This window comes from Embiotoca jacksoni, unplaced genomic scaffold, assembly GCF_022577435.1.
Source record: "Embiotoca jacksoni isolate LCO1_2020_lvr unplaced genomic scaffold, fEmbJac1.0.p SCAF_22, whole genome shotgun sequence".
Lineage (NCBI taxonomy): Eukaryota > Metazoa > Chordata > Actinopteri > Embiotocidae > Embiotoca > Embiotoca jacksoni.
The window spans coordinates 11,194,780-11,220,873 of record NW_027185363.1 but is presented as its reverse complement, the minus strand read 5'-3'; the positions used below and the strand labels follow the sequence as shown (position 1 = coordinate 11,220,873).

Here is a 26,094-nt window from a genome sequence, read left to right as displayed (position 1 = left end):
CATTCGGTTTCCTCTGGGGAGTAATAACGGAGCGGAGCAAACACTTTAATGCTCCCCTGACGCATTAATCCAAAGGAGACCGAAATCACATTAGAAGCGCGGGTGACGAATGGGTCGGCTTCCCGGGCCTCATCCTCAGCATCCACACGTCTCATTACGACGACGCAGATTATGAAAAGTGGTGCGTTTTGCCGCGAGTCATTATGAAGACCCTCGGTAACGCACCAGCGGTTGTCAGGAGGCTTCTTCTTCTTTTTTTAGTTAATTTTATCTATTTTTTTTAATAGAACTGCGGGGGGGGGGGCGGGGGGGGGGATTATTATTCACCACACAGACGAACCATCCCGCCGGAGCTTTTCACCAGCACTCGCCCGGTAACGTTGCAAGCGAACGCACTCGTCTGGCCGGGACACGAGGACACGAGGACACGCCACGTCGGGAACGACACTTTTCTACTTCCTGAATCAATAACTCGTAAACGAAACGTCGGTTGAGACGCGAGCAACGAGCTGCGACGAGCGTTCGTCCGTACAGTTCCCCGTTCACTGCTCCAGTTTCCACAAGCCTACGTGGAAGTCACCGAGCCTTTTCCCAGTCGAACTTTGTCGTGCTCGGTCACGATTCTTCTTCTGTTCAGGAAACCGAGCAGCCGCACTGACGCGGCTGAAACCTGTTTGACTTTCTGTTCGGCACGCCTGCGTCCTCTCAGCTGGAGCTCACCTGCGCGTAACGTCCTACACTTCTCCCCGTGTTCAGTATCAGAACTGCACGGTCAGCGTTTAAATAAGGATCAAATAAAACTAAAATGATGTCTCTCCCTCCCTCTCTTCCCCCACAACGCTCAGTCTGCAGCGGAGGTAAATAAAAATTTAAAAAAAAACTCCACGTGATTTAATGCCCGCCGAGACACGTCAGCGGCGGGTTCGTTCCTCATCTACTTTCTCCGAGCTGATCTCAGGACCGGAGCGAGAAATCTTCAAACCCACTTCTGTCCCCGACCGGGCCTTTTATCGATTGAACTGCCGTCTGGGAAGGAAATCTGCTGGCGAAACGCCCGCTCAGCCGGTCTATTCCTGTCAACGCGTCTTGCGAGCGTGCGGACGCAACAAGACCGAAATCTGGCATGGATGCAGTTTGCAGATAAATCCAGAAGGTCCTTGCAGCAAATAATTAAACAAAGACAAATTTTTGCCATTTTTCACCAGTTTTTTTTTTTTTGCAAAAAGACGAACTCAAATTATTAATTGAATATCAAAATCTTATTTTAAAAGGAAGTTGTTGTTTTTTTGTCTATAAACTAGTTGATTAATCCACTTGTTTCAGCTGGAGAGGGCGGAGGGGAGGTGGGGGGGACACATAAAGACGCCCACGCACAGATTGACTTTGACTTTCTGTCCGTCAACAAACCCGACGGCTTTCAAAGCAAGGCTCAGCTGTCTAAGCTCCTTACGACACATTAAGGTCATGTCCCATGTGCTCTTCAACACGAGCACTCTCAAATGCTATTTTTTTTTGTTGTTTTTGTTTTTCGTTTTGTTTTTAATGGCTGAATGAGTGACGCAGTTATATTGAGAGAGAGCAAAGAGAGGGTCAGTGGTTTAAAGGAGGGTGAATAATCCCACACCAGGATGACTGAAGTGCACTTTTACAGGTTTTCAGCAGAACACGTTGCAAAAAAAAAAAAAAAAGCCACTGACTCCTAAAAGTGCTGCTGTACTGTTGCCTGGCAACACAGAAGGCGCAATTAAATATTCCCTGCCGAAAAGTACGTCCCGTCCGGCCACGCGTGTTCCTACGAGTAAAAACAAACCGCTCTGCCCAAACTGAAGAGGGGTGGTGCGACGTCGTCTTCCCAATCGTCTGAAGCCAAACTGCAACAAAAAAAAAAAAAAAAAAAAAAAAAAAAAAGGAAATAATATTCAGTGTGTTAAAGACCTAAAAGTGGAGGAGCGCTTGTTTTTCTGTGTGTGTGTGTTTTCCCGAGCAGCTTTGACAGGGCACCACCTCCACACCCCCATATATTATTACCATGGTCTATAAAATATAAGGTCGATGAACATACAATATTTAACCATGAAAGAAATCATAATCATGGAAGAAAATGTACACAAAATATAGGTCACACACACACATCGCTCATTATTCTAAAAGCAGGCAAATTCACAATTACAAAAAAAATCCCTTTGCTGCATTTCCACAGAGAGAATAAAGATTTTGCAAATTTTAAGGTGCATTTTAAACAGAGTTCAGACTTTATCCAAAATGTCTGACAGCGTTTTGAAGCATTAAAAGGTACAAAAAAAAAAAAAAAAAAAAATTTAATCAGCTGCTCAGCGCTGCTATAAAAGTGAGTTTTTAAATATCCACTATATTTGATGTAAAGTACCTTGAATTGCAGTAGTGTATGAAATATAATATAACAATAAACCGAACTTGTCTTGTTCCCCTTGTCCTCCGTTAGCCGCTTTTTCCCAATTCCTCGTGTTGCCATCTTCTTGCTGTTGCGCCGGTTCTTGTCTTTTCACCTTTGAACTGTCTGTCCGACCTCAAACGTCCTGCCAGACTGAAAGTTTGATTACAAAAATACAAAAAGACGCACTATTAAACCCTCTGAAACTTAAGAGGTACTCACTGAAATCAAACTATCATAAGAATATCAACATTTTACAAATTACTAAAACTTTTTTTATTCATTACATTTTTTTTTTATTTTTTTTTTAGACGTGCAGGTCCTCTACCATCCGCCAGGGGGTGCCGCGGCATCCCTGCGCACGCCTACTTCCCACAGGCTTGGTTAGGATGTTGCTTTCGGACACTTCCCAGCTGTCGGTTTTTTCTTTCGCGCTTTCAGATCAAGAGTATAAGCTGACAGTCGGCGGAGGAAACAAAACAGGAGCACCGACAGCTTTATCTTTCACAGAGTTTTAAAAAAAAAAAATCTATCCGGTGGAAGTGAGATTGATAAATCCGAACCCAGAAATCTGCCTCAAAAAGACAAATCAGCGACGCCTCAGATTTTAAACCGCGCATGTTACAATAAAAGCAGAACCCGCCGGAAGATGAATAAACTCCAACGGCAGCGTTATGAGCGAAGGTGGTTTTGTAAAGTAGCCGAGAGCGATAAAAACCCGCCGCCGCCGACCTCGGTGAAGCGACGCGATGAGAGGCCGACGGATTCAGAGTCTCCGGTGGAACGAGCGACGAGAAAAACGACGCCGTTATTTTTTTCCCTTCGCCGCGTCGGCGATCGGGCGCGACAGTGGGCGGAGCTTTTACTTTCTTTTAATAATATTTCAATGTGTGTGTGTGTGTGTGTGTGTGTAATCTGTAAAAAAAAAAAAAAAAAAAAAAAAAGGACACGCTGCTGGAGCTGCTGTGCGATGCGGTGACGTCGTCGCTACGGCAGGGAAAAGGTCTGGTGGTCAGCGGCTTCCCCCGAGACCTGAGGCAGGCGCAGGAGTACGAGGCCAAGGTGAGAGCCGGCAGGCGCCAGGTCGGAAACGGGAATCGAAGAGGATTAAAAAAAAAAAAAAAAACATCAACGAGAACTTTCTTTTAGCGATGATGAATATTATGTCTTGTCGTCGAGGTCGTGGTCGATCTAAGTGTCATCCAGCGGCGACGGAGTTTCTCGTTTCACCTCCCGTCCGAAAGGCTGTCCCGACTTTTTTTTTTTAACACCTCGATGACGTCGTCGAAGGTTCACGCGCGAGTCATCGGGGTCGATAACAGTCGCGCGAGGTAGGGACGGATTTTTTTTGGGGGGAGGGAGGGCGGGGGGGTCGTGGACTACATTTGAACGGTATCGGCGGCTCCGGAGTCGATGAGTCGTCCAACCGATCTACGGGGTCGACGCCAGCCGTCGGGTGTCCCGGTGTCAAAACGGGCGTTTTATCTTCCCGGTCGGGGAAACCCGTTGACCTACACTAATGTCCCCCCCGCGCGATCGTCCTCCAGATGAAGATGGAGTCCTGTCTCGAGAACTTTTTGAGTGAGGTGAAACGTCTTTAAAAAAAAAAAAAATAAAAAATAAAAAAAAAACTTCCGCTCGTCTTTGGGTGACACTTGGATGCTGAATGAGGAAAGACGCAGTGACATCCGGGTGAAAAGGGTTCAACTGATGCTCCTCGTGTGTGTGCGCGTCAGATGGGGGAACCCAGCGCGGTGCTCCTGCTGAACTGCTCGGCCGACACCATGTCCAGCCGTCTGCGGTGTCGCGGGAGAGCCGCCTCGGACGGAGAGAGCGTCCCGCGCCGGAGGGCCGAGAGCTTCTGCGGCGACAGCCGGGCGGCGGCGGCTCACTACGAACGCAGGACGCTGCTGCACGAGGTAGGAACGAGAAGAGGTTCTCCACGCGGCGTGCGACCCGGCAGGCGGGGCGAAGGGTTCGATTCCCCCCTCGCCCGACCGCCCCGCCCGCCGAGGAACGGCTCAACCCTCCGATGAGAAGTCGTCTCAATTGTCACGCAATCGCCTCGTTATTTACTGTTTCAGTACAACATACATATTTTTGGATGATACGAGACGTGACGGTGGTTTGACTGCAAAAACAGATCCTGAGCTGTTTGGATGAATCTCATTTTTAAGACACTGAAAATATATCGGACTCTCTAATCTCACGCAGGCGAAATGAAACGGAAGATTTGAGTTTAATGACGTCGGACGACACCGGGACGCCGAAATGCCGGTTCTAATGTTATCGGTAACAGCTGTGATTCTCCCGCTATATTCAATTTCAAAACATCTGCTGTAAAAGAAGACGCATTTGTCTCGGGCACACTTCAGAAACGGCTTCGACAAACTTAACAAAAAAAACAACAACAAAAAAAGACGATTTCACTGTTTATACGAGCACCTGATTGACTTCCTGCAAGTTACAAAACCAGGAAACAATTATAAAATCATATGCGCGCCACGGATAGATATCCCGGAGTAACTGGAGCTGTGGGAAGATGAAGCCTTTAAGGTCAGTTATTTCAAGAAGGTTAACTCTGTTTCCACTGACACCAGGGCGAGCTGAGAATCACACACACACACACACACACACACACACACACACACACACACACACAGTGTTTGGGGTTTGAACCATCCCTTTAAAAAACAAAACAAAGGCTCTTTGAACATTTAAATGCCACATCAGGTACTGGACTTTGTGTTGTGTGTGTGTTTTGTGTGTGTGTGTTTTGTGTGTGTGTGCTTAAATGTCACGCTAAGCTCCGCCCCCTTCCGTCCGCAGGTCGACGCCGAGAGGTCGCCGGAGGAAGTGTTCGCCCAGATCTGCCAGTCGATGGAGTCCCTTCCTGCCGTCTGATGTCTACGGTTTACAAACTCTGCTTGTCCAGGAGACGCCCCCCCCCCCCCCCCACCCCCCTCCATCCCCCGTCCCCGTGACGACCTTTGCTTTCTCTCTCTCTCTCTGCCGTCCCCACCACCACCACCACCACAGGAGGAGACTCGCCCGCATCACATCACACCAGACAGTTTGACCTCCAGTGGTTTGCATGTCTCACCTGCGATCAGAGTCCTCTCTGTGCTTTTCCCTGACACCCGACACCGGTTTTTGTCACCTTCTGCTTCACCTATTTGCATTGTCCTCCTCTCCCCTCTTCCTCCCTCCCTCCCTCCCTCCCTCCCTCTCTCGTCGAACCTCCATATAATGCTGCCAACTGCCCCAAAGCGAGGCAGACGACTGTACTGAGAGAACATCCCCCGCTGTGACTTGAGAACATGCTGAGATCTGTGCGACCACTTCCAGCAGCATGCCAGAGGTGGAAAATGTCAGTGTGCGCGCGTGTGTGTGTGTGTGTGTGTGTGTGTGTGTGTGTGTGTGTGTGTGCGTGTGTGCTCATGCTCTCACGCACAGCACCCGTGCTTTATATTGTAACAAGCATGCAAGAATTACAACTAAGCTTAACTGCCGTCTGCGCATTAAATAAACAGCAGAAATCCGAATCAAGAAGTATTACGATCGCACCTGCATTCACAATGTTTCCGAGCTCATCGTACAGGTGCTTGTTTTTGTTTTTTTTGGAGTCTGGTATTTAAACATTCAAATAAAGCCAGTGCATTTGTTAAATGGGAGTATTTCCGAGTGTGTGCTTTTGGTTCGGCGAGTCGCGGCTGATCCGACAGCGCCATCTGCTGGCGAGAGGATCGCAGCAGCAGCAACAACAACAACAACAACAAAAAGGCAGCGGAATAAAAGAGAGGAGAGTAAATGTGGTTAAAATGCATGAACGAAGACGGTTCGTGTGTCAGTCTGGAAGCAGAAAACAGACTCGGGATCAGCGGATGACCTTTTAACTGCAGCGCTCGGCGCGTCGGGAGAGTCCGACGTGACCGACTCCGGTGTCAAGGGGACACGTGGGGAGAAAGGAAATCAAATCTTCCTGACAAACTCGGGTTTCTAAATAGCTTTTTCACAACAACAACAACAACAATCTTTTAACAGACGAAAGCACAAGAAACAAGCGTTTGAAACTGTGATAAATTAGATGTCATTCAAAGTGCTAAAGAAAACAAAGCAGGTTGACATTATTCTGGGAAATGACCAAAAAAATAAAAAATAATTTTTTTTTTTTTTTTATCTTTTGATTCTCACAGATGTTAAATTTCCAGCAGTAAAAACATGTTTTGCAATTAGCTTCTTCAGATTCTCGTTATTCAGCCTCGCTAATAATTAAATTGCTCTCGATGGGATGATCACAGTTTATACCATCTCCATTTGAGAACAACTTTACTGCACCCGTGTAATTATCGACTGCAGAGCTGATTAACAGAAAATGGATCAGCTGCAGTTTTGATAATTAAATAAAAGCGTCTCTAAACAAGATGACATTCAAGAGATTTGAGCTGTGGAGGATTTCCTGTTTCATGTGAAAATAAATTTATCATCTTTTGGATTTCGGAAAGCCGGTTGGACAAAACAAGCAGCACTTTGGGCTCTCGGATCGTTTTTGTCATTCAGAAACGATCTGAAAATGAAATCATCGTTGAGCTCGAGCACACTCGGCTTCGAGAAATACTCGAAATGAAAGCAGCGATAGAATATTGAAACGTGTAATTACAGATTATTCAGTGGAAAACATGATTATCAGGAGCAGTTTCAGGCCTGCAGATACTTTTTGTTTTACTGTGGTGATTAATATGCTGATTATTTGATCATTTTCTTTATAAAAAAAATGTCAGCAAATGGTGAAAATTGACCAAAATTTTCAGATAATTTGGTGACAATATAAAATAAAGAAAAACAGAAAATCCTCAAAAAAAAAAAAATAGAACCACTTTTTTTTGGTTTTTTTTTAACAAATCGTTTGAATTTCTAAACATTTGAAAACTTTCAACCACAAACCGACTCGGCTGGGACGGCAACGAAGAACAATCCAGGAACCACAGATGTAGAAACACTATTTTCACATACTTTTATTTCGACGGTTCTCCTCTAGCATTTTTTTTTTTTTTTTTTTTTTACATTATTATTATTTTTTTTACATAAGAACAGACTGTTATACACAGATATTGAAGCAGGGCAAAGGGGGTGAGGGAAGGAGACGAAAACCATACAAAATGGTGTCTACTCAAGCACAACAAAATCTATGTGTATAAAATTGTGTGGGTTGTTCCACTGTGGAGGCACCAACCACTACCTCAATTATTTATTTATTTTATTTTTTTTAAATAGATTAATAAAAATACAATCTTTTAAATGGACCTTTTAAAGTGGGACTGCAAAAAAAAAATTAAAGATCTAGAGGCATGATGACTGGATCGATAATGTCGTGGGCTGATGGGAGTCACGCGGGAGGGGAGGAGAAGATGTGGCCGTGGTCATAAGTCCCGCCCCCTCCGCCAAAAAAAACCAAAACAAAACAACAAAAACAAAAAACTTTTTCTTTTCTTTTTTTTTTTAAAATGGCACACAGCAACTAGCGCTGGCTACTTTTTTTTTTTTTTTTTTCCCCCCACTTTTCACCATATACTTGTACACTCAACATGATCAACAACGGCACACACTGGGGTGAGTGGGGGGAGGGGGGGAGTGGAGGAGGGAGAGGGGGGGGGGGGGGGGAGGGAAAAGAAAAAGAAAAGAAAAACACAGTGGTGTTGTGTATTTTTCCTCTCGTTAGCCTGCCTTCAAAATAAAATGTGCTCTCCGGTGCTGTAGTGCTTCCTTTGTTAGGCATGTTTTAGTGGAGAGAGCAGCGGGAAAGGAAACGGAGATGAAGGTAGGTGTGTGTGTGTGTGTGTGTGTGTGTGTGTGTGTGTGTGTGTAGGTGTGTGTGTGCGTGTGTGTGAGTGTGTGTGTGTGTGCGAGAGAGAGAGAGGGGGGGGGGGGGGGGGGGTTAAGAGAGCAGCGTTGTGTGACAGTGGTAGGGATGGATGGCTCCGTGCTGAAACAACATGGCGCACGATGAGTTCAACAGGTCGGTCTGCGGCAGAACTTCCCCGCGGCGGCGGCACCAGCGGCAGCGGCACCGGCACACCCCCCCCAAAATCATCCCACCTCCTCCCCCGAACGTCCGCCGAGACTCATAAATACTCAATCTACGGACACCTAGCTAGAACATTTTGTCACTCTTGCGTAACACGGAGACCACATACACGCATACAAACCGCCGACGTGCATCTCGGGTCGATGACATCACGGCCCGATGACATCACGGCCCACTACGACACGCCTGGAGGCGACCGGCGCGTCTCCCGTTCGGCCGGCGCCCTCTCTCGCCAGACCGGTGGTCAGCTCTCCAGTTTTGAAGCAGCACGGGGAGGAGACCGGAGGGGCGATGGGGGGTGGAGGGAGGGGGTTGGGGGGGGGGGGGGAGGGAACACACCCCTCCTGGAGTCACAGAGCTCGGGAATGTCGTGTGCCTTCGGTTTTTGTTTGTTTGTTTTTAAAAAATAGTGTATCATTTCAAATCACAGATCCGTTGAATAACCTAGCTGAGGTGGAGCGGAGGGGGGCCCCCCTCCCCCTCTTCTTTTTTTTTTTTTCCCCTGGCAGAACCAACATGGATGGCTGCCCTTAGCTCAAGTGAGGGAGGTCATTTACCAACAGCCAGCCCCCCCCCACTCCACCAGCAGCACTGAGGTCTGCTTGGAGGCCCCCGGCTGTCTGTCTGTCTGTCTGCCTGTCTGCCTTCCTGCCTGGCGGCGGGTTAAGCGGTTATCTTGGACTTGGAGGATGGAGCCGTGCACAGAGTGCCCTGTGGGATATGTGGAGAGAGCCTGGAGCTAGAGGCGCCCGGGACCCTGTCATCTATTGGCTGGGAAGTAGTTGGGGTCCAGGTAGTTGTAGCCCGTGCTCTGCGGCATGCAGTAGTCCCTGTCCAGAAAGGAGTCCGGCAGGTACACCGGGTCCAGGTGGTGGTTCGGCTTGTGGGTCTCCGTCTTGAACAAGCTGGAAGATGAGGAGGAAAATATTCGTCATGAGAGGACTTTATGAGTCTTTACGGTCTGAACGGTCCTGGCGGGAAGTGAGGACTCCGCGAGACAGAAAAACTATTATATTTTGACTGATGCATCGGGCTTCAAATTCAAAATCTGCTGACATGCTTTGCGATCTGCAGGTCTTTAAAAGATATTACAGAGCAAAATTTGGATGTCTTAATAAAATAAATATGATAAATGCAAAAAGTACCACTTTCTTGACGATCTAAGCGTGTTTCGGTGCCAACACAAAAATAGAACTTTAATAATAGATCAATACGCTACTAAACAAAGTAATAACATAGAGGATCCTCTTTACCCTGAAGAGAAGTAAAACGAGAAGTTTCACCGAGATAAATAAAACAAAGATTATTTTACTACGTTGACATGCTGCAGTTTTACAGTCTCTCAGGTTTTCCCTACAATTATAACAACGTTGGGTGCGGCAAACAAAAGTTTGTAAGTCAAATAAAAAGCCCACGAACCGCAGCGTCTAATCCCTCCAGGAACTGAGGGGAAAATAAGAAAATACCCAGACAGGAATGTCATTTGGTAAATTAAACACCTCATTAAAAGAAAATCTATCACCGCATTAATGCAAAACTCATTAAAAATCCTTTGACCTTTCATTTCCAACGCTGCCCGTACTGGTCGAATGCCCCCCCCCACCTCCCCCCGTACACAGCATAATTACACCCGGTGTGGTAATGTGGTTTCATCGCGGTGTCCTGTATATCATCGTACTGTCCTAATCGCCGCGTGTCCGTGCGACCGGAACAAGAGAGGCGGAGGGATCTCACCAGTCGGAGCAGCTGGAGCAGAAATCCACCGAGTTGTCCGGCGGACAGTCCTGACAGTGCCACCGCACTCCCTGGATGGGCTCCATACCGCAGACGTCACACTGCGCAAAACAAACCCACACACACACACACACACACATTCAACATCTGCAGAACACCGTGTGGGAACAGCATGAAACTGTAAACAACTTTATTTCATTTAAATAACTCCACAAACCACGAGTGCCCTTTTTTTATTACTTTTTTTTTTTCTTAAATCGGTCCACCACACAACACCGTCTACCCGGAGACGGCTGATTCCAATAAGGGAATGTAACAGAGAAGTGTTAAAACTAATGGGAGTGAAAAAAAAAAAAGAAATGCGACTCTATCACTGATGTCGATGTTGTAGATGTCAAATCGAGCTGCACCTTCGATGCTCCGCTGCCAATTTCAAGCTTGAAAATGCCCCCAAAAGAAAAAAAAAGATTAAAATCTGCCATTTTCCTAATTATTTTGGCGCCAGCAGGAGCCAATAATATTCCTTCCATTTCCCAGCCTGCTCTATTTTGGTTGAGACATTTCAAAATGAACTTCGTACGATCTATTTTGCGCGGTGGGAACACGCGGCGTGCCGTTAGGATTATTGGTGTGTAGAATGCAACACGGACACAAGCCCTCGTCCCATGATTTCCTCACTCCAAATAAACCGAGGGCGCGTGTGCACGTCGACGCCCGGCTTTAATGTCGCCACGGCGACGCAGCGAGAGGGCGAAAGTCGTCACCTTGAAGCCCATGTGGCGCGCGCTGGGCTTATCCTCCTGGATCTCCTGGAACTCCTGGAGCTTCTGCTTCTTCAGCCGCTTCAGCTCTAAAAGTTCTTTGTATTCGGGCAAATTTCTCAACTCCACAGGTACGCTCTCCTCATCCTGGAAACCAGAGCAGAAGACACACGGAGAGACAGGAGGTGAGCGGACACGCACGGACAAACACATCTCTGCGTGACTCCAAAAGAGCCGTGCCGGCAACGAGATTTCTCTCGATGTTTTGTAACCTGCAAACAAATCTGTAGCCGGTATCGATCCGTTCAGTTTTAGCTGAATACGAGCAACATATCGATAAAACAACCAGGACGCGGTTTCCTTCTGTTCGGGCTGCACGGATCGTCTTTCGGCCGAAAGTACACGAGTATAAACCTTCGCAAAGACGCTGCGCGTCTGCTACTTCGAGTCCGTACCGTCGTCCAGGTCTTAACGGAGAGGGGGGGGGCGACAAAAGGGGGCAAAGAGCAACTTTTTGCTTCCAACTGAGCTATGAGCGACACCTCCGGGCCTCGACGGCCCCGTGAGACTCCCGCCCCTCAGCAGACTTTCATCCCTTCCCGCAAACGTGACCGGAGTAAAGGACGACCCCCCCCCCCCCCTCCCCACCAGCCGATAGCTGATAACAAAGGGATTAAAGCATTGCGAGAGAGACGTGACGGATGACCGACCGAGTCGTCGGCCGAAGGGTCCTGCACGCTGTTGTAATACGCCGAGCGCTCGTCGTCCTCGTCCATGTAGACCGGAGGCTCGTAGGAGGCGAGGAAGGTGGACGGCCGGTACAGGTGCTTGTTGAGGTGGTGCTGCCTCTTACTGGACGCCTGCAGAACAAACGGCAGGAGTTGCAAAAGAAGGCGCTCATTTCAAAACAGGGCGATCACAACTATATTACTCTTTTTTTTTTTTTTGAAGTGGGGCCGGGCCGTCAGGGTGAAATCAATATCGAGCCATTTGAAATCCTTCTTTATGATCAGTATATATATCACGATGTGGCAACTGATTTCAAACCTAAATGAGTAATGATGAATCTACAATAAACTGTATTACAGTTCTAAAACACACATCAGAAGGAAAAACTGCGCAGGCAGAACGTTGCACTATTGGAGTTACAGGCCGTTCGTAATCATGACTTTTGTAAAACAATAACACAGTATTGACGCCTGACGAAAACGCAACTGTCAGCTGTTTTTTTTTTTTGTTTTTTTTTAATCTCATCACAGCTGTATTGATATCGGTGTACATTATGTACTGCAGGCTGAGAAGCAACGAGACTCTGCCGCACAGAAATGCCAAAGACATGAGAACATAATATTTGTGCACTTGAGAGCAGTAAAAAAGCTTCTCCCACCCCCCCCTGTGATATTTTCTCTCAGAGTACATACTGTATCTTAGACAGCGTTAAAAAAAAAAAGAAAAGACAAAAAGAACCTGCAGTCAATGTATTGCCATACGCAAACTTATATATCATTACAATAACATTTCACCGAGAAGATAATATACATGAAAATATACTAACTTTACAAATCCATGAACATAAACGAGATGAGTGATTCTTGTATTCTCTTCGGGGGTTTTGATAAATGGAGTTACCTTTTTAGTGTACATGCACAGGTTGGGTGTTCTTCCAGGCACGGGGATACCAGCTTTTGTCAGTTTGATGAAGTACTTTTGAACCCTACTGGCAACCTGGAAATGTTTTAACAGGAAAAAGATGTCTGCGTTAATCATCTCCAACTGAGGAACAGCTGCTTGGAGTAATTGAGGTCATGCACGTGTACTTGCGGGAGGTTCACTTACTGAACAAGCCAGTCAGCCATTTTTAAAAGGCGCACAAACATTCTAATTGTCTTCGTCACCTGTTTTGCCGTTCGATTTCCGAGCTCATCCGCAATCTTCTGCCATCTTCTGGACTCGACTTCCTCAGGAGGGAACTTGACGAGAAGCTGCTCCAGTTTTTTCTGACAAAATACACAAAACGTCACGTGAAAACCGCGTAAAGGAAAACTTCCCTGCTGAATAATTCATAATATTAATCATTTCCCTCGGAAAGTTTATTTAGAAAAGAGCCTTTTAAAAAAAAAAAAATGCTGCTTTACCAGTTTATCAGCGCACGCAATTTGTTATTCACCCCGTTTACGGTTCGTCTTTGTACATATGTGGACGTCTGCGTTACGTGTGGATGATTTTACGACGGTAAAACGCATCCAAACCGCTAAAACATGAGTTGCGACATCTTGGAACACTCGCTACCAACCTGCTCCTCCACGGTCCACAGCTGGTTAAATGTGTCAGGCTTGTTCGGGTGACAGATCCTCCCCCTGATCATCTGTGGAGAGCACAGGAGAGACGGGCGTGTTAAAAGACTGACACGAGACAACAACAACAACAACAAAATAATGGGCCCCCGCCGCCATCAGTAGAGATCTTCGCGTGTGAACCGCCTGAAACGCGGAATCCGTCAGTTCGACGAGACGACGCCTGGCTGTCAGATGTGACTCTTACTGCGTCTCACTGGAGGGACGCGGAGGAAAACGGCAACTCTTTTGACTGACAAACAACAACAACAAAAGTCCTGATAGAATTCGGAGCGTGTCGTCTGGTGAAACGTGCTCGCGCAAAATAAACAGGCAGCGCAACGGAAATAATTAAAAGGGCTGCTTGCGCGGTGCAAACTGCTTCGTACCGTCTAATCCCAACAATCAATTAGAAGTGAAACCTGACTGCCGACACGATGTGAAGCGCGAGGTGGAAAGGAGGGTTGGGGGGGGGGGGGACATAAGAAGCAAAGAATAAGACATAATCAGAGAGGCGCGCGCCTCACGTTTCCATAGATACCATCTTGCTGCACGCTTAACTGGGCCGAGAAGAAAATAAAAAAGAGGGGTGAGGGAGGGGGGAGGAGGGGGTGTGTGTGAAAATGGTAATAAACTGTTGATTTGTCGGGCGACCTGCAGGGGATCGGCGAGTCACCGGCTACGGTGAGGAAACGGGCGTCGCTGCTTCTGCACCGTTGATGCACCGGCAGACGGCTGCGGCAAGATGTTTCGGCGTCGGCTCCTGCGAGAGCGCCGCCGCCGCACCGAATATCGCCGAGTCGTACCTGCGTCTGCCTGCCGTTCTCCAGGGCGTCGCTGGTGGGTAGCGAGGAGTACATGGTGGACGACTCGCCTTCCTTCTTGGGCTCAACGGGACTTTTTGGTCGAAGAGGCAAACCTGACGTGGAATGACAGAGGAGGCCCTCTGGTGTTTCTGTTGACGACCAAAAAAACAGAAGAAGAAAAAAAAAAGAAAAAAATACACGCAGAATGTAAATACTAATAATCTATTAACATTCGATGAAGTTGGAGTAAATTCTGAAGTCATTCGTGCCTTTGTCGAAGATCAACTTTAGCCGCCGGGTTTTGCGTTTCTTGTCGCAGAACTCTCTCTCAAATTCGCCGAGGCCTGAGGTGTACTGCTCCCAGGAAACGTCGGGGAGCTGGACGACGCGCTGAGGACACGGCAGGCCCAGATTCACCTGAGGGTCACAATAAAACCAAGCGTCCAAATCTAATAAGTGAATGTACAGCCGCTACTAACTTCACTAGAGGAAGTCCGGGCACGTCATAATAAAAAGAGAAACCAGCCGACGTAGTTGGACATAATTCATTAACTACTTTTGTCGGGTGTGTCATTTAAATTAAGGAGCATCCCTGTTGATTCTTCTAGCTGGACATTAAAGACAACTGATGGCCAACGATGTGCTGTAGAAGGCCCTTTTCTTGATACAGAAGAAAAAAAAAAAACGTGTATTTCCATTTTTCTGTGCACAATTTAACACTCGGCTAAATAAAGGATTTATAGTAAAAACCCGACATCTTAATCAAATCCTGAATAATCCAACGTCCTCAAATTTATTTACCGATTTGCCACGATGACTGGAAACGACCTTGCAGCTCAATCTGGTACAGAGCATCTCCTCTCTGTTCGAGATGAATGTTTCCTGTACACGGTCCCTACGGTAAATAAACTTTAAACCTTGTGAGCCGTCTTCAAGACCTCAAGTAGTAAGAGTGGAGCGGGTGCACGTCCAACAGCAGGCGTGTGAAGGTACAGGACCATATCAGTCATACGGTGGATGAGGGGAAAAAGGAACAGTTTTACAAGCTGGAAAGGTGGTTGGGGGGGAGGGAGGGGGGGGGGGAGGGTGTTCGTTACCCGTTTCTGCAGCTGCTCCACGAAGCTGATGGGATCGGCGAGCGCTTCCCTCTGTTGCCGTGCCAACGTCTCCAGGTCCAGGATGGCCTGAGTGCGCTGGGCCTCGAGAACTCCGATGGTCTGCAGCAGCCTCTGATAACTGACACGGAGGGAGCGAGGTTAGACGGGAGTTGGACTGCTTACATTATTTAACCTGACACTTGCGATGCTGCAGTGCATCAAACTTTTAGACCAACGGACCATCCATTATTCAGCCACGGCGCCGAGGAACCCAAAAAGCTGCGCAAAAAAAAAAAACACGAACCATTTTCCAGAATTTTCCATCTATTTCTCGCAATACGGTTAAAAGTGTTGCGACTCCCACCGACGCAACTATCTCCTTGAAGCAGCTGCCGGGGCAAATTGCAAACATCTTCAGGAGCTCCTTTCCTCGAGTAGCCCATTGATGAAAACACACTCCAACACTGGTCAGATGTGTAGAAGCGCACATCTGGAATCGTCAAGATTCCCCCGGCAAATATCAAAACCCCGGAGTGACAACCCCCTCGGGTTTTTGTGGCACTCGAGGAGCCTTCGGCGCTGTAAAAGTCTGACCTTTCCACTCACACTCTCCGGGGCAACAGGAGAGCTGCAAACTGAGCTGTCAATGACTAAGCGTGCGACTGACTCAGAGGCCTTTACGGGAGGGAACTGGCGCTCGGAGGAGTCGACGGCGGTGTGACAGCGTCCCGCGCGGCTATAACCTAATGTAGGTGCTCAGCGGAGCGGAGTGGATCAATCTCCCCTAACGCAACATGAATGAAAATCAATGCACGGGACACAATTTATTCAAACAGCTGCCAGTGGTTTAAAAAGTCCTACAAGGAAAACGCTGTGATGAGTCAACTGCGCTTAATGTCACGTTTGGCTCTTTCGGTTCGTCCACTATCCGTTCGTACCGAGCCTCGGCGCCAACGCAATCTGTTTCTGCGACGGCGAATGCTACAGCTGCAGATTAACACGGATTGAAAAATGCGAGACCTCTGCGAAAGAAAGCTGCAAGTGGGCTAAATGTCCTCAGACGATCTGAGCATTAATCTGTTTTGAGGAAACGGGGAGGACTTGGCTCTGCCTCTCAGCACTCTGGACTCCCTCCAACCGTCCAGGGACAAGTCTGGTGTTTCATTGCCACCTACAGGGCCCGAGGTAACACTGGTGCCAAAAAAAAAAGACAAGAAAAGCCAGCCTGAACAATAGTGCTGCTACGATAATGCCAAATAATGATGAACCGACCTGCTTCATGTGACAAAGACAGAGAGACGTTTTGTCCAAAATCCACAAAACTGATACGGAGGATTGACGCACGCCATCATCAATCATGTCTGCGTTAATCCTCCGTATTCGGCAACTTGAAAATGCCTCGTCATGCCTCCATAAAAAAAAAAAAAATAAAAAAAAAAGACTCCTGGCTGCATTGATCAAGAGGCATCGAAGTTCTCCTTGCTCAGCACAACCGAACCTCGGCACGTCACAGAAACTTGATCGAATTACCTCGTAATATGAGAGCGCTGAAATCTTATTCTGAAGCCACTATCCAAATTTGAAACTTGGACCGGTGCGGGTGTCAAAGACAAAACGGAGCTCGGCCGACGAGGCCTCGGGAGCCCTCGGCTCTCCCCCTCTCCCCCCCCCCCGCCTCCCCGCGGAGACGCATCAAAACGCCGGCCGACCTGTCGGCGTTCAGCGAGCGGAGCCTGACTGAGCGCGGCGCGGGACCTGTCCGACAAACACAAACATCCCGTCGAGCGTGACGACCAACAACTGAAAAACCTCCAACGGCGGCGAGAAACTGGTCTCCTCTAAATGAAATTCATCTGGCTGACGGAAGAGATAACGGAAACAATCAGCAAAGTCATTTTAACACATTGAAGGTGGGACTCAAACGCTGAAACATGTAAAACCTGAACCGTAAGGCGGGAGCTAAACTTAAGATGCTCACCGATACTCCCTCGATTACCGAGACGCGCTCCCATTATAACGGAGATCATTAAACATCCTGTCTGTGTGTCGGCGGTGTGAAAACCATCATAAGCTTCTGTGGTAAATCAAGCGTCTCTTTGTGTTCGGTTTTGGAGTGACTGCTGAATCAGAGTTTTGATTTCATTAAATTTACATTAGACTCCTGCAGCTGTGTGGCGTCATGAAACTCTGTTATATACAAGAGGCAGGGTAAGGGTAATTTTCCTTCAGCAAATCAACAATCACAACATAGGAGGATAAAGCTGAGGGATTCTGAGGAAAAAGACATTCTACTTTCTTAATTTCCGACTTTTATCCGTTCTAATTTTTGTGTATTTTAATATTTTTACTTTTCCTGGCCTCTGAGCAGTTATTCAAAAGGAAACAATCTGAGTTTGAAAAGGTGAAATTTGCTTTAACTGTTCACAAGTCGGGGGTACATTCATGTAAGGAGGCGTCATAAACAGACACGGCTGCATTTTAAGGTCCCACGATGCAAATAAGGTTGGGAATCCTACTGTGAGGCTGATTATTAGACGTGTTAAATATTGACCCGAGACTAAGCTTAAAAAGACACACGAGGTTCAACATTTTCAAAACATCCGAGTATTATTAGGACAGAGAAACCCTCATCACTTCAAATGCATCTCTGGTGCATTCGAAGCCAGAGACCAGAAGTAAGGCGATGATCACAAGACAGTGATCGACATGTGGGAGAGCCACATCAACAATAGATCAGGAGGACAGCGTCCTCCGGGGAGCTCCCACATACTCTTTGTTGTGTTTCAGAGCCAGGTGGTCCGACTCAAAGTAATACACGTCTGGCTCCTCCTCTTCCTCCTCCTCCTCCTCCGCCTCCGCCGCCTGGCTCCGTGGCAGCTCCTTGCTGCTCTCCGCCTCTTTGCCCTCCACCGAACCGCCGCCGCCGTCGTCGCCGCCGCCGCCTGCCCCGTCTCCGGCATCCGCGGAGACCGGCCCCTCGCTCGAGGGCCCGATAGAGTCCGAGGGAGCGGGCTGCTCCACCGCGGGGCAGTCCTCCTCCAGGCCGAACTCCACCTCCCCCGCTTCCCTCAGGGGACCATTGTCTCTGGGAGGAGAGCTGGGCTTGGAGGAGGAAGAGGAGGAGGAGGAGGAGGAGGCTTTGCCACCAGACGCAGCTCTCCTGGGTGAAGTCCGTAGGGTGTATCTGTGTTCGTAGAGCTCTGTGAAAGAGGGGGACGTGCTGGATATGGAGGGGTTGCACCCTGGCTCTGTGGGGGAGGGGGAGGTTGTTAGTGGGGGGGTAGTTTCTCCTGAGTTGTTGTTGCTGATTGGACTACTGTTCATGTTAGTGGTGGTGGTTGAGGAGGAGGAGGAGGTGGAGGCAGCGGCTTCCTGCATTGGTGTCGGCGGCCGGCCGTTGGTGTCGCTCTCGCTCTCCGTCACCTGCTCCTCGTGGGCCAGACACAACGGGTCGCCTATCACGTCCAACTCCACCTCCTCCGCCTCCTCCACCTCCTGCTCCTTGGCCACTACCAACTCAGGGACAGGGTCCTCGGGAGCGCCCTCACACGTCGGTGCGGACGAGGCTGGCGATTCCCCCGAGCTGGAGGCCTCCATCGGCCCGGGGACAGAGTTTCTACAAGGCACGGTGGGGTCGGGGGATGAGGGCACCCCCGTCTGACTGCCGTTGAGCAGCGACGGGAAGCTGGTGGCGGAGGTGGGGTTCGCACCGGGCTCCTCGGTGAGTGTGCTCGATCCCTCTCTGAGTCCATTAGAGGTCTTGTGAGCGTTCGGGGGCTGAGCTGCCCCGTCACACTCCACGCGACCATCCTCTGCCTTCCCCCCCGTCGGCTCACCGTCCTGCTTGCTGAGGATGGACGAGGCAGGACTTGTGTTAGCAGAGTTTTGGCTGGCTAAGTCTTCGCAGCTGTTGTCCTTGCCGAGCTCTGGGACAGAAACTGGACTTGCATGTTTAAGAAGCTCCGAGACATCCTCCTGTCCCTGAGACTCTCCAGAGCGGGAGCTCCGCTTGGCCCTTTTGATTTGAGGAGAGGCATCCCGCGCCCCCTTCCCTCTGTCACAGTTCTCGGACTTCTCCGGGCTAATGTCTTTTTCTAAACAGGACACGTCCCGCTTCCTGGAACTGGTCCATTGATTTGCCTCAGCGGGAGAAGCTTTGGAGTCACTTAACTTTCCCTGCAACGAGGCCTGTTGCTGGCCATCTTGTGAGTGAGTGTCCTGCTTCTCATCCTGCTTTGTGTCCTGTTTAGCATCCTGCTTCGACTCCTGCTTGACGTCTTGGTTCGACTCCTGCTTGACGTCCTGTTTGGTGTCCTGCTTCGAATCGTGCTTGGACTCGTGCTTGGACTCGTGCTTGGACTCGTGCTTGGACTCGTGCTTGGACTCCTGCTTCTTCTTGGGCGAGCGGGCCCTCGGTAGCGGAGACACGGAGGTCTCCTCTGGCTGGGCGATGCTGCGGTTCCTGAGGGTTCGACCACAAAAGTTCTCATCCAATCCATTGAGCCCCACTGATGACCTTGTGACGCGCGAGGAACGGGACGCGGCCATACTACGGCGGGGGCCTACAGTCTCCTCATCCTGGTGCTCTCTCCTCTGCAGCAGAATCGGGGCACCTGCAAGACACACACACACACACACACACACACACACACACACACACACAGACAGACACACGCACACACGCACACACACACACACAGACACATGCACTTCATAAAGTCAATATAACGACTGAAAAAAGACTCCAACATATTTCAGCTCAATGGTTACACCGTGGCACGTTAACACGGCAACATTTATAGGTTTGATTAGTTTCACTGCTGTTGGAAATAACTGCGTGGATAGTACCCTGTGGTGTTTCAAACAAAAGCGTCTACCAAACGGCCTTTGTTAAATACCGCTGGGGTCATTTCTCAGCTCACACCAGAAGGGTATTGATTTTTTTTTTTTCTGTCATTGTAGCTAAGCAACACCTTTCTGTCCACGGGCAACACTACACATCTTAAACCTGGGTCTGTACAAAGGAAAATGCATTAAAAAAAAAAGAAAAGAAAAAAAAGGTGGGAGATCTCACACTGGAGGAAGACTAAACAGAAAGCAATAAGGTCAGACCATTCACGTCGCCTAAATGACCAATCAGAGAGTCTCTGCGGACATCGGTACGTGCTCGGTAACGCAGGAGATAAGGTGACTACGGCTCAGGAAAAGAGCCCAAAGCAAATCAAAAATAATGTCATCACACTGAACGTTGAGGGCATATTTAGTTCCTCCCTGCAGAGATTACCGCGTATTTCTGTGTAAAATAAATGTGGTTTACTGGTTGACTGATTTCTGACTCCACGCTGAAACTCTTACATCCAATTGAAGCCGAGATAACACGGCAGACACGGGTTTGTCATCACACGGTGTCGGCTGTTTTATCTATTTTTAACAGGTGTGCCAGAGGGCCATCCAGGCTGCAATCCCTCCAAAAGCGCACCGCGACACGCGAAAACTGAAACGCCCCGACGACGAGAGCTCGACACGAGGCGCGACAATGAACTTCCCGACACAATTCGAGGCGCAACAAAAGCCTCCAAATTCGCGCTCCGCGTGTCGCCGTGGTATCCTGCGGATGAAGATTCACTGGTGGGAATTACAATAAAAGAAATCCTGGGCTTATAGTGCGCACTGGAGAATTAACACCATCTAAACGCTACCAGCCAATAATAAGAAGTCAGTCTTGGATATCTCATCCTGTACTTAATAATCCATCCCACAGATAATAGAAATTCAAACACAATCCATGTCGTGTAAACACCTTAAGCTGATTATCTTACTCGCGTGACATGAAGGTTGTAACGAAGCCGAGCGTAACTATTACCAGAGCCGGGTTACTCCTCAACATACTCCAATACACGCATGTGGAGAGCTGACTCCGGTATTTAGATTCTGAACATGGCATAAAGGTCACGGAGGGAAATGGGCCACTAACACCGCGGCCGGCGGTCATGGAACACTAAAAACACAAAAGCAAAGCAGTTTTCATTTAACAAATAGCAATCCAAATAACAGAGCTTCTATTAGGGTTGTTTAAAAAAAAAAAAAAAAGTTAAACCATAATAACTCCACAATTAAACAACTTAAACCAACACCTTGAACATCTACACAGGTCTTCACACACTGGAGGCATGATTAATTTACACTTAAATATAATTGCTCGTTCAGGAGAACTTTCACGCAAAACACGAATATGACATGGGAAAAAAAAAAACTTCTACTTTTTTTTGGGGGGGGGGGGGTTAAAAAAGGAGGTCGATTTCTCGAAGCTTTTCGCACCGCGAGTGAACGGATCAACCAATCACGCCGTGTGGAAGCGGAACGGACGTCGCATCGCATCGATTGTTTGTGTCTCCCGCCGCCCCGTGTTTTATGACAAAAGGACAGAAAAATGACAAAGACAACGAGCTCAAGGACATCATGGATGTGGTGGAGATGATAATAAGCAAGTAAGGTCTTTTGTTGAGAAAGGAAGAACGGGACAAGATCGTCAACACTGGATGATGATGATGATGTTGAAGCCGTCATTTTTTTTTCCTGAAGAATGAGCTGGCGCTGATCTATTCAAAATTCAATAATTGCAGGCGAGTATTTCACACTGTTGTGTTGCATATTTGTCACGCCACGGTCTGTACAGGCCTTTAGACGTATTCTAGCGATACAGTGATTAGGAATCCACTTGCAATTTGGGGCATGCCAACATGCAATTAATGAAAGTAGAGGGAAATTTAGAGATTATAAAGAAATCCTTGCCCCAGGTAGAAGATGCATGACTCCCAAGAACATCCCCAGTCAACACACACACACACACACACCCCAAACTTGCCACTGAAGTATCCTCTAGATCACGGTCTGACTGATAAATCTAACAAACAGGACAATAAAGACATGTCGTGCCAAAGGTCATATTAAAGTGACATTCAGCCGAAGATGATCTCACTGGATGTCCTTTTCCAGAACATGAGACACGGACCTCGACCATTTCAGAGAGGATAAAATATTGCCTCAATTAGCATTGTGGACGAGCTGCTCATTTACGTTAATTACAGGTACATCAATCTGAGGGCCGACCTCTGTCCAGACTGATTTAAAAGCTCCTTGTTGCCTATAGTGGGACAGAGCCTCCCATTTCCTGCACTGTACTCGCACTGCAAATATATCAAAGCCAGAGGCTTCCCTGGTGACGAATACATTTTGATAATATTCCTTCTGGGGGCTAACACAATAGTCACCTGGAAGGAGCACCACCACATACGCAAATTACTCACACTCCACTAAAGGCTCCAGCTGAGAAAGCTAATGTGATTTGCCCATGCATAAAATAAAAGAGAGAGAGAAAGAAAAACAGACAGGCGGCGGAAGGGGGCAGGTTATTCAGACTGAGCACTCACCCTTAGACTCAACATGACAAAACTAATTAAGCCAGCTCATCTGACCCGCTCCCCCCCCAAAAAACAAAAAAAAAAAAAATCACTACATCAAAATAATTAGGGTTAAAGTTACAGAGCTGAATAACTACATGCAATATTTGCTCACACCGCCGTGTCCCGATAATTAACATGTTGGCTGAACTGGCAAGACAGCTATCAATAATTAATAAATACAGTCTAACGCTGCATTCAGATGCCTGTTGGAAATTTCCGACCGAGTTTTGCGCCCATTTAGACGGTATGAAGGCGAGTTTCCATGGTGTTGTAAATCAAGACGACTCTACTGAGGCTCAGGCTCAAACTAATGTCAAACATGCCAGCCTGACAAGAGGTGTGCACTGACTGGAATGCCGTAAAATAAAGAGCGCAAATGGTTCGCATATTTCCCAATCCACACCGTTACTAAGTAGGTGCAGAGGAACTTCCTCTGGAGGAACAATCGTTAAACTTATCACAATGACAGGGGTCTCCTTAGCTGTGGAGCATGAAGTCAAGAGGCATTAAACTACATATCATAACATTAGTTTCACAAAGTATACACACGATCAACATTAAAATGGATACGCACGCTCGAGGTCAGTCGTTCTACAGCTGAATAAAATAAATCTGAGGGATTAAAAAAAAAAAGAGTATTAGAAGGAGACAAAGTAAAGAATATCCCCGTCGTGCAAAATATGGTTTAATTCATCCGACGCTTCTTTATTTATTTGCTTTTTCCGTCATTAAATATCGGAAGCTTTCAGGCCTATAAAAGGTGCTTAACAAGAAGGGGAAAAAAATCTGATAATCTGATATGAGAGATAAACCACTCGATGGCTGGACTGCTAATAACTTGTGCTAGCACGAAGGGCATAACATCTGATGGGGGTGTCACAAGTGGACACTGCTACGGTTTATAAAAGGGTCCGAACCACATTTTAATTAGTTTTTTTTCCCCTCTCTAATGTTGGGTGTAAGAGAGTGGACAGTGGTGGGGAACTGATCCAGGATCATTTTAAGGCTTCAGGTACAGCACTTCCCAAAGTTATTTTGGGCACCACTGAAGCCGAATGAATATAAAAATCATAGAGGAAAACCTAACAAATTCACATAAGCTTCATGGGAGTTGTTTATTTATGACTTGTTCTAGCTTTTGAACATTTTTGGGAAAGTTTTACCCAGATTTGGGAACAATAACGGTCAAAACATTATGTTAAATTGCATATTTCGGAAAATCTATCCAGAGGAAGACCCTCAAACCCCCTAACAAAGCCACGCGCCCTATATTTTACACAAACTTGTGGAAAACACTGCAATGCAACCAAAATATCATATTTAGGTGTATTTTTTTTGTTCCACATACAAACATTCAGCAGTGGTAACTTCTACTGAATGAAACACGAGCAAGATCAAACTATCACTGATGTTTCTGGAGACACATCTGTGCATTTGAACCCCTCAGGTGTTACTTCATCATCATCACACACGGGGTTTGACTATATTAATTACAGCTTTAAGCGAGCCCGCGGATCGTGAGGAGGTTTTAAGAGATCAACTTCACACACAGATCGGGACAGTTAAACCAAGGGACCCATGTGCGACTGTAACTCTCCCATCAAAACCCACTTCCTGTTTTTCTTTAAAGCGCCTGTTTGGTTGCGAAGTTATGTTAACACGTGCCGATTTTGAACCGCATCGCTGTTAGCGCGACACAAGTAAACACGCAACCTTTCACGCAAAGCGCGAGGCTGTTGTTGGCTAAAAGCTTAGCCCCCCCCCAAAAAAAAAAAACAAAAAAAAAAAAACACCCGTTTTAGGATAAACAAACAAAAAAAAAAGCTCCGTGTCGTTTTTTTTTGTTTTTTTTTTACCGTCGTGTCGGGCTGTTCATCTCCGTTGTTGACCTGTAGTTCAACACTTCCACGGGTGGGGAGGGAGGTAGGGGGGGGGAGAGGGGCCTACTGGCAACAACCAACAAAAACAAAAACAAAACACCGACGAGAATCGCTCAAATCTCAACATCAAAGCTGCCGCGAGCTCCCGTGCCGACAAAGTTGGGAGGCGCGAGGATGCTCCGTCGAAGTCTCGCGACTCGGCGGCGTTGCGAGCGGTGCACGTGCCGGCGGTTAAAGTGAGCACTAGTTTGCGCCAGGTGAACTCTTTAAAGTTCAGCGTTAAAGCTCCCGGACGGCGCGTTTAGACGACAATAACAACAACAACAACAATAACAAAACAACAAAAACAAACAAACCGGCTGGTGCACGAGAGCTAAAAAAAAAAAACCCAAACAAAAAAAAAAACCAACCCAAACACGTTAGCACGGTCCAACTTCCGAGCCAAACCCGAGTTGACCTAGCATTGCCCGTTTTAGCGTGCTAACCCCGAGCGAAACTAACTCACCCGGTTACCGTTAGCTCACCGGGAGCTAAATATACTACGTTAAACGCTCGAGACACCGGAAACCGCAGACTGTTGCACCGCTGGCGTTAAAAAAATATATAAATATATATATATGATCTTACACCACCACCACCCTCCACCACCACCACCCCTCCACCTCCTCCTCCACCTCCTCCACCGGTGACACTCAACAAACAAAAGTCCGCCCCGGCTACGATCGACTAGTTACCTCCGCTAGCTCTCGGGAGAAGAAACCGTTTCAGATGGAGCCTCTCTGTTAATAACCGTCGGGTGGAGGAGGAGGAGGAGGAGGTGGTGGTGGTGGAGGCGGTGGTGGAGGAGAGGAGAGGAGGAGGAGGAGGGGGGGGGTGCACATGCTAGCTAGCTACCTCGACGAAAGCCGTCCTCCACCCCCGGTAAACACATGACGGAGCAACGAGCGCGGGTTTAAAACCTCCGACTGCCGCGCGCGGACTGAAGTAGCGCCGTTAGCATGGTTAGCAGCCGAGTAGCATCAGCGGCTGCTGGTTCAACCAGTTAGCACGCTTAGCACGCTTAGCCCTGGTGTTAGCAGCTAGCCGAGCTAGCCGATTGTTCCGCGCGGTAACTTTGCCGATGTGCTCGCGCGCCGCCGACAACGGCGTTGTTTTTATTTTTATTTTAGCGCGCTAATAAATTCGTTGTTTTTTTGTTTTGTTTTGTTTTGTTGTTGTTTTTTTTTGCTTTTTTTGTTGTTGTTGTTGTTTCCGTCTCGTTCGCTGCCGCTAGCGCCGGGGGTCCACTTCTAAAACAGCTTCTTTTTTCTTTTTCTTTTTCTTTTTTTTTTTGTAGCTTAAAGAATTACACATACCTCACTTCCGTAAATCTGCTGCACGTTCGGCCGCAGCCATGTTTCCAACCCAGGCAGGTCGTCGGGTTGGTTGGTGGTGAGGGAGCCGAGTCAGCCGCTCTCGTCAAAACGCAACACTATCCTGTACATTTTTTTTTTTTTTTTTTTGCCCCCCCTTTTTGCCAACAACA

The 26,094-nt window shown here is 47.7% G+C and overlaps 2 protein-coding genes across 7 annotated transcripts in view; one reads left to right on the top strand and one right to left on the bottom strand.

The window, feature by feature from the left end:
* Nucleotides 1-6,079, top strand: part of ak5 (adenylate kinase 5) — a 60,144-nt gene extending 54,065 nt beyond the window's left edge. Inside the window, exons 12-14 of one of the 2 annotated variants that reach the window (XM_069157969.1) lie at nucleotides 3,356-3,472; nucleotides 4,147-4,329; nucleotides 5,240-6,079. In XM_069157969.1, the coding sequence (XP_069014070.1) occupies nucleotides 3,356-3,472; nucleotides 4,147-4,329; nucleotides 5,240-5,314 (375 nt within the window). In that variant the 3' untranslated portion in view covers nucleotides 5,315-6,079. The remainder of the gene's footprint in view (nucleotides 1-3,355; nucleotides 3,473-4,146; nucleotides 4,330-5,239) is intronic. The other variant, XM_069157970.1, reaches the window with a different exon arrangement.
* Nucleotides 6,080-6,532: 453 nt separating this feature from the next.
* Nucleotides 6,533-26,020, bottom strand: zzz3 (zinc finger, ZZ-type containing 3). 5 transcript variants are annotated; one of them, XM_069157952.1, is made up of 12 exons: nucleotides 25,925-26,018; nucleotides 17,997-19,839; nucleotides 15,227-15,365; nucleotides 14,399-14,546; nucleotides 14,130-14,278; nucleotides 13,284-13,355; nucleotides 12,886-12,987; nucleotides 12,620-12,715; nucleotides 11,701-11,850; nucleotides 10,994-11,137; nucleotides 10,230-10,330; nucleotides 6,536-9,400 (listed from the first exon to the last, which is right to left on the bottom strand). In XM_069157952.1, the coding sequence occupies exons 2-12, from the start codon at nucleotides 19,772-19,774 to the stop codon at nucleotides 9,256-9,258; spliced, it is 3,024 nt and encodes a 1,007-aa protein (XP_069014053.1). In that variant the 5' UTR covers nucleotides 19,775-19,839; nucleotides 25,925-26,018; the 3' UTR covers nucleotides 6,536-9,255. The 5 variants fall into 5 exon arrangements, with proteins under 5 accessions (XP_069014056.1, XP_069014053.1, XP_069014054.1 ...); XM_069157953.1 differs by lacking the exon at nucleotides 25,925-26,018 and adding an exon at nucleotides 25,304-25,383; XM_069157954.1 differs by lacking the exon at nucleotides 25,925-26,018 and adding an exon at nucleotides 24,546-25,275.
* Nucleotides 26,021-26,094: the final 74 nt, after the last annotated feature.

Coding starts and splice junctions, on each gene's coding strand:
- zzz3 (XM_069157952.1), bottom strand. CDS start 19,774: ATGGCCGCGTCCCGTTCCTCGCGCGTCACAAGGTCATCAGTGGGGCTC. Junction 14,547..15,226: donor TGGAGCAGCTGCAGAAACGG/GTAACGAACACC, acceptor TGTGACCCTCAG/GTGAATCTGGGCCTGCCGTG. Junction 13,356..14,129: donor AGAACGGCAGGCAGACGCAG/GTACGACTCGGC, acceptor TGCTCTCCACAG/ATGATCAGGGGGAGGATCTG.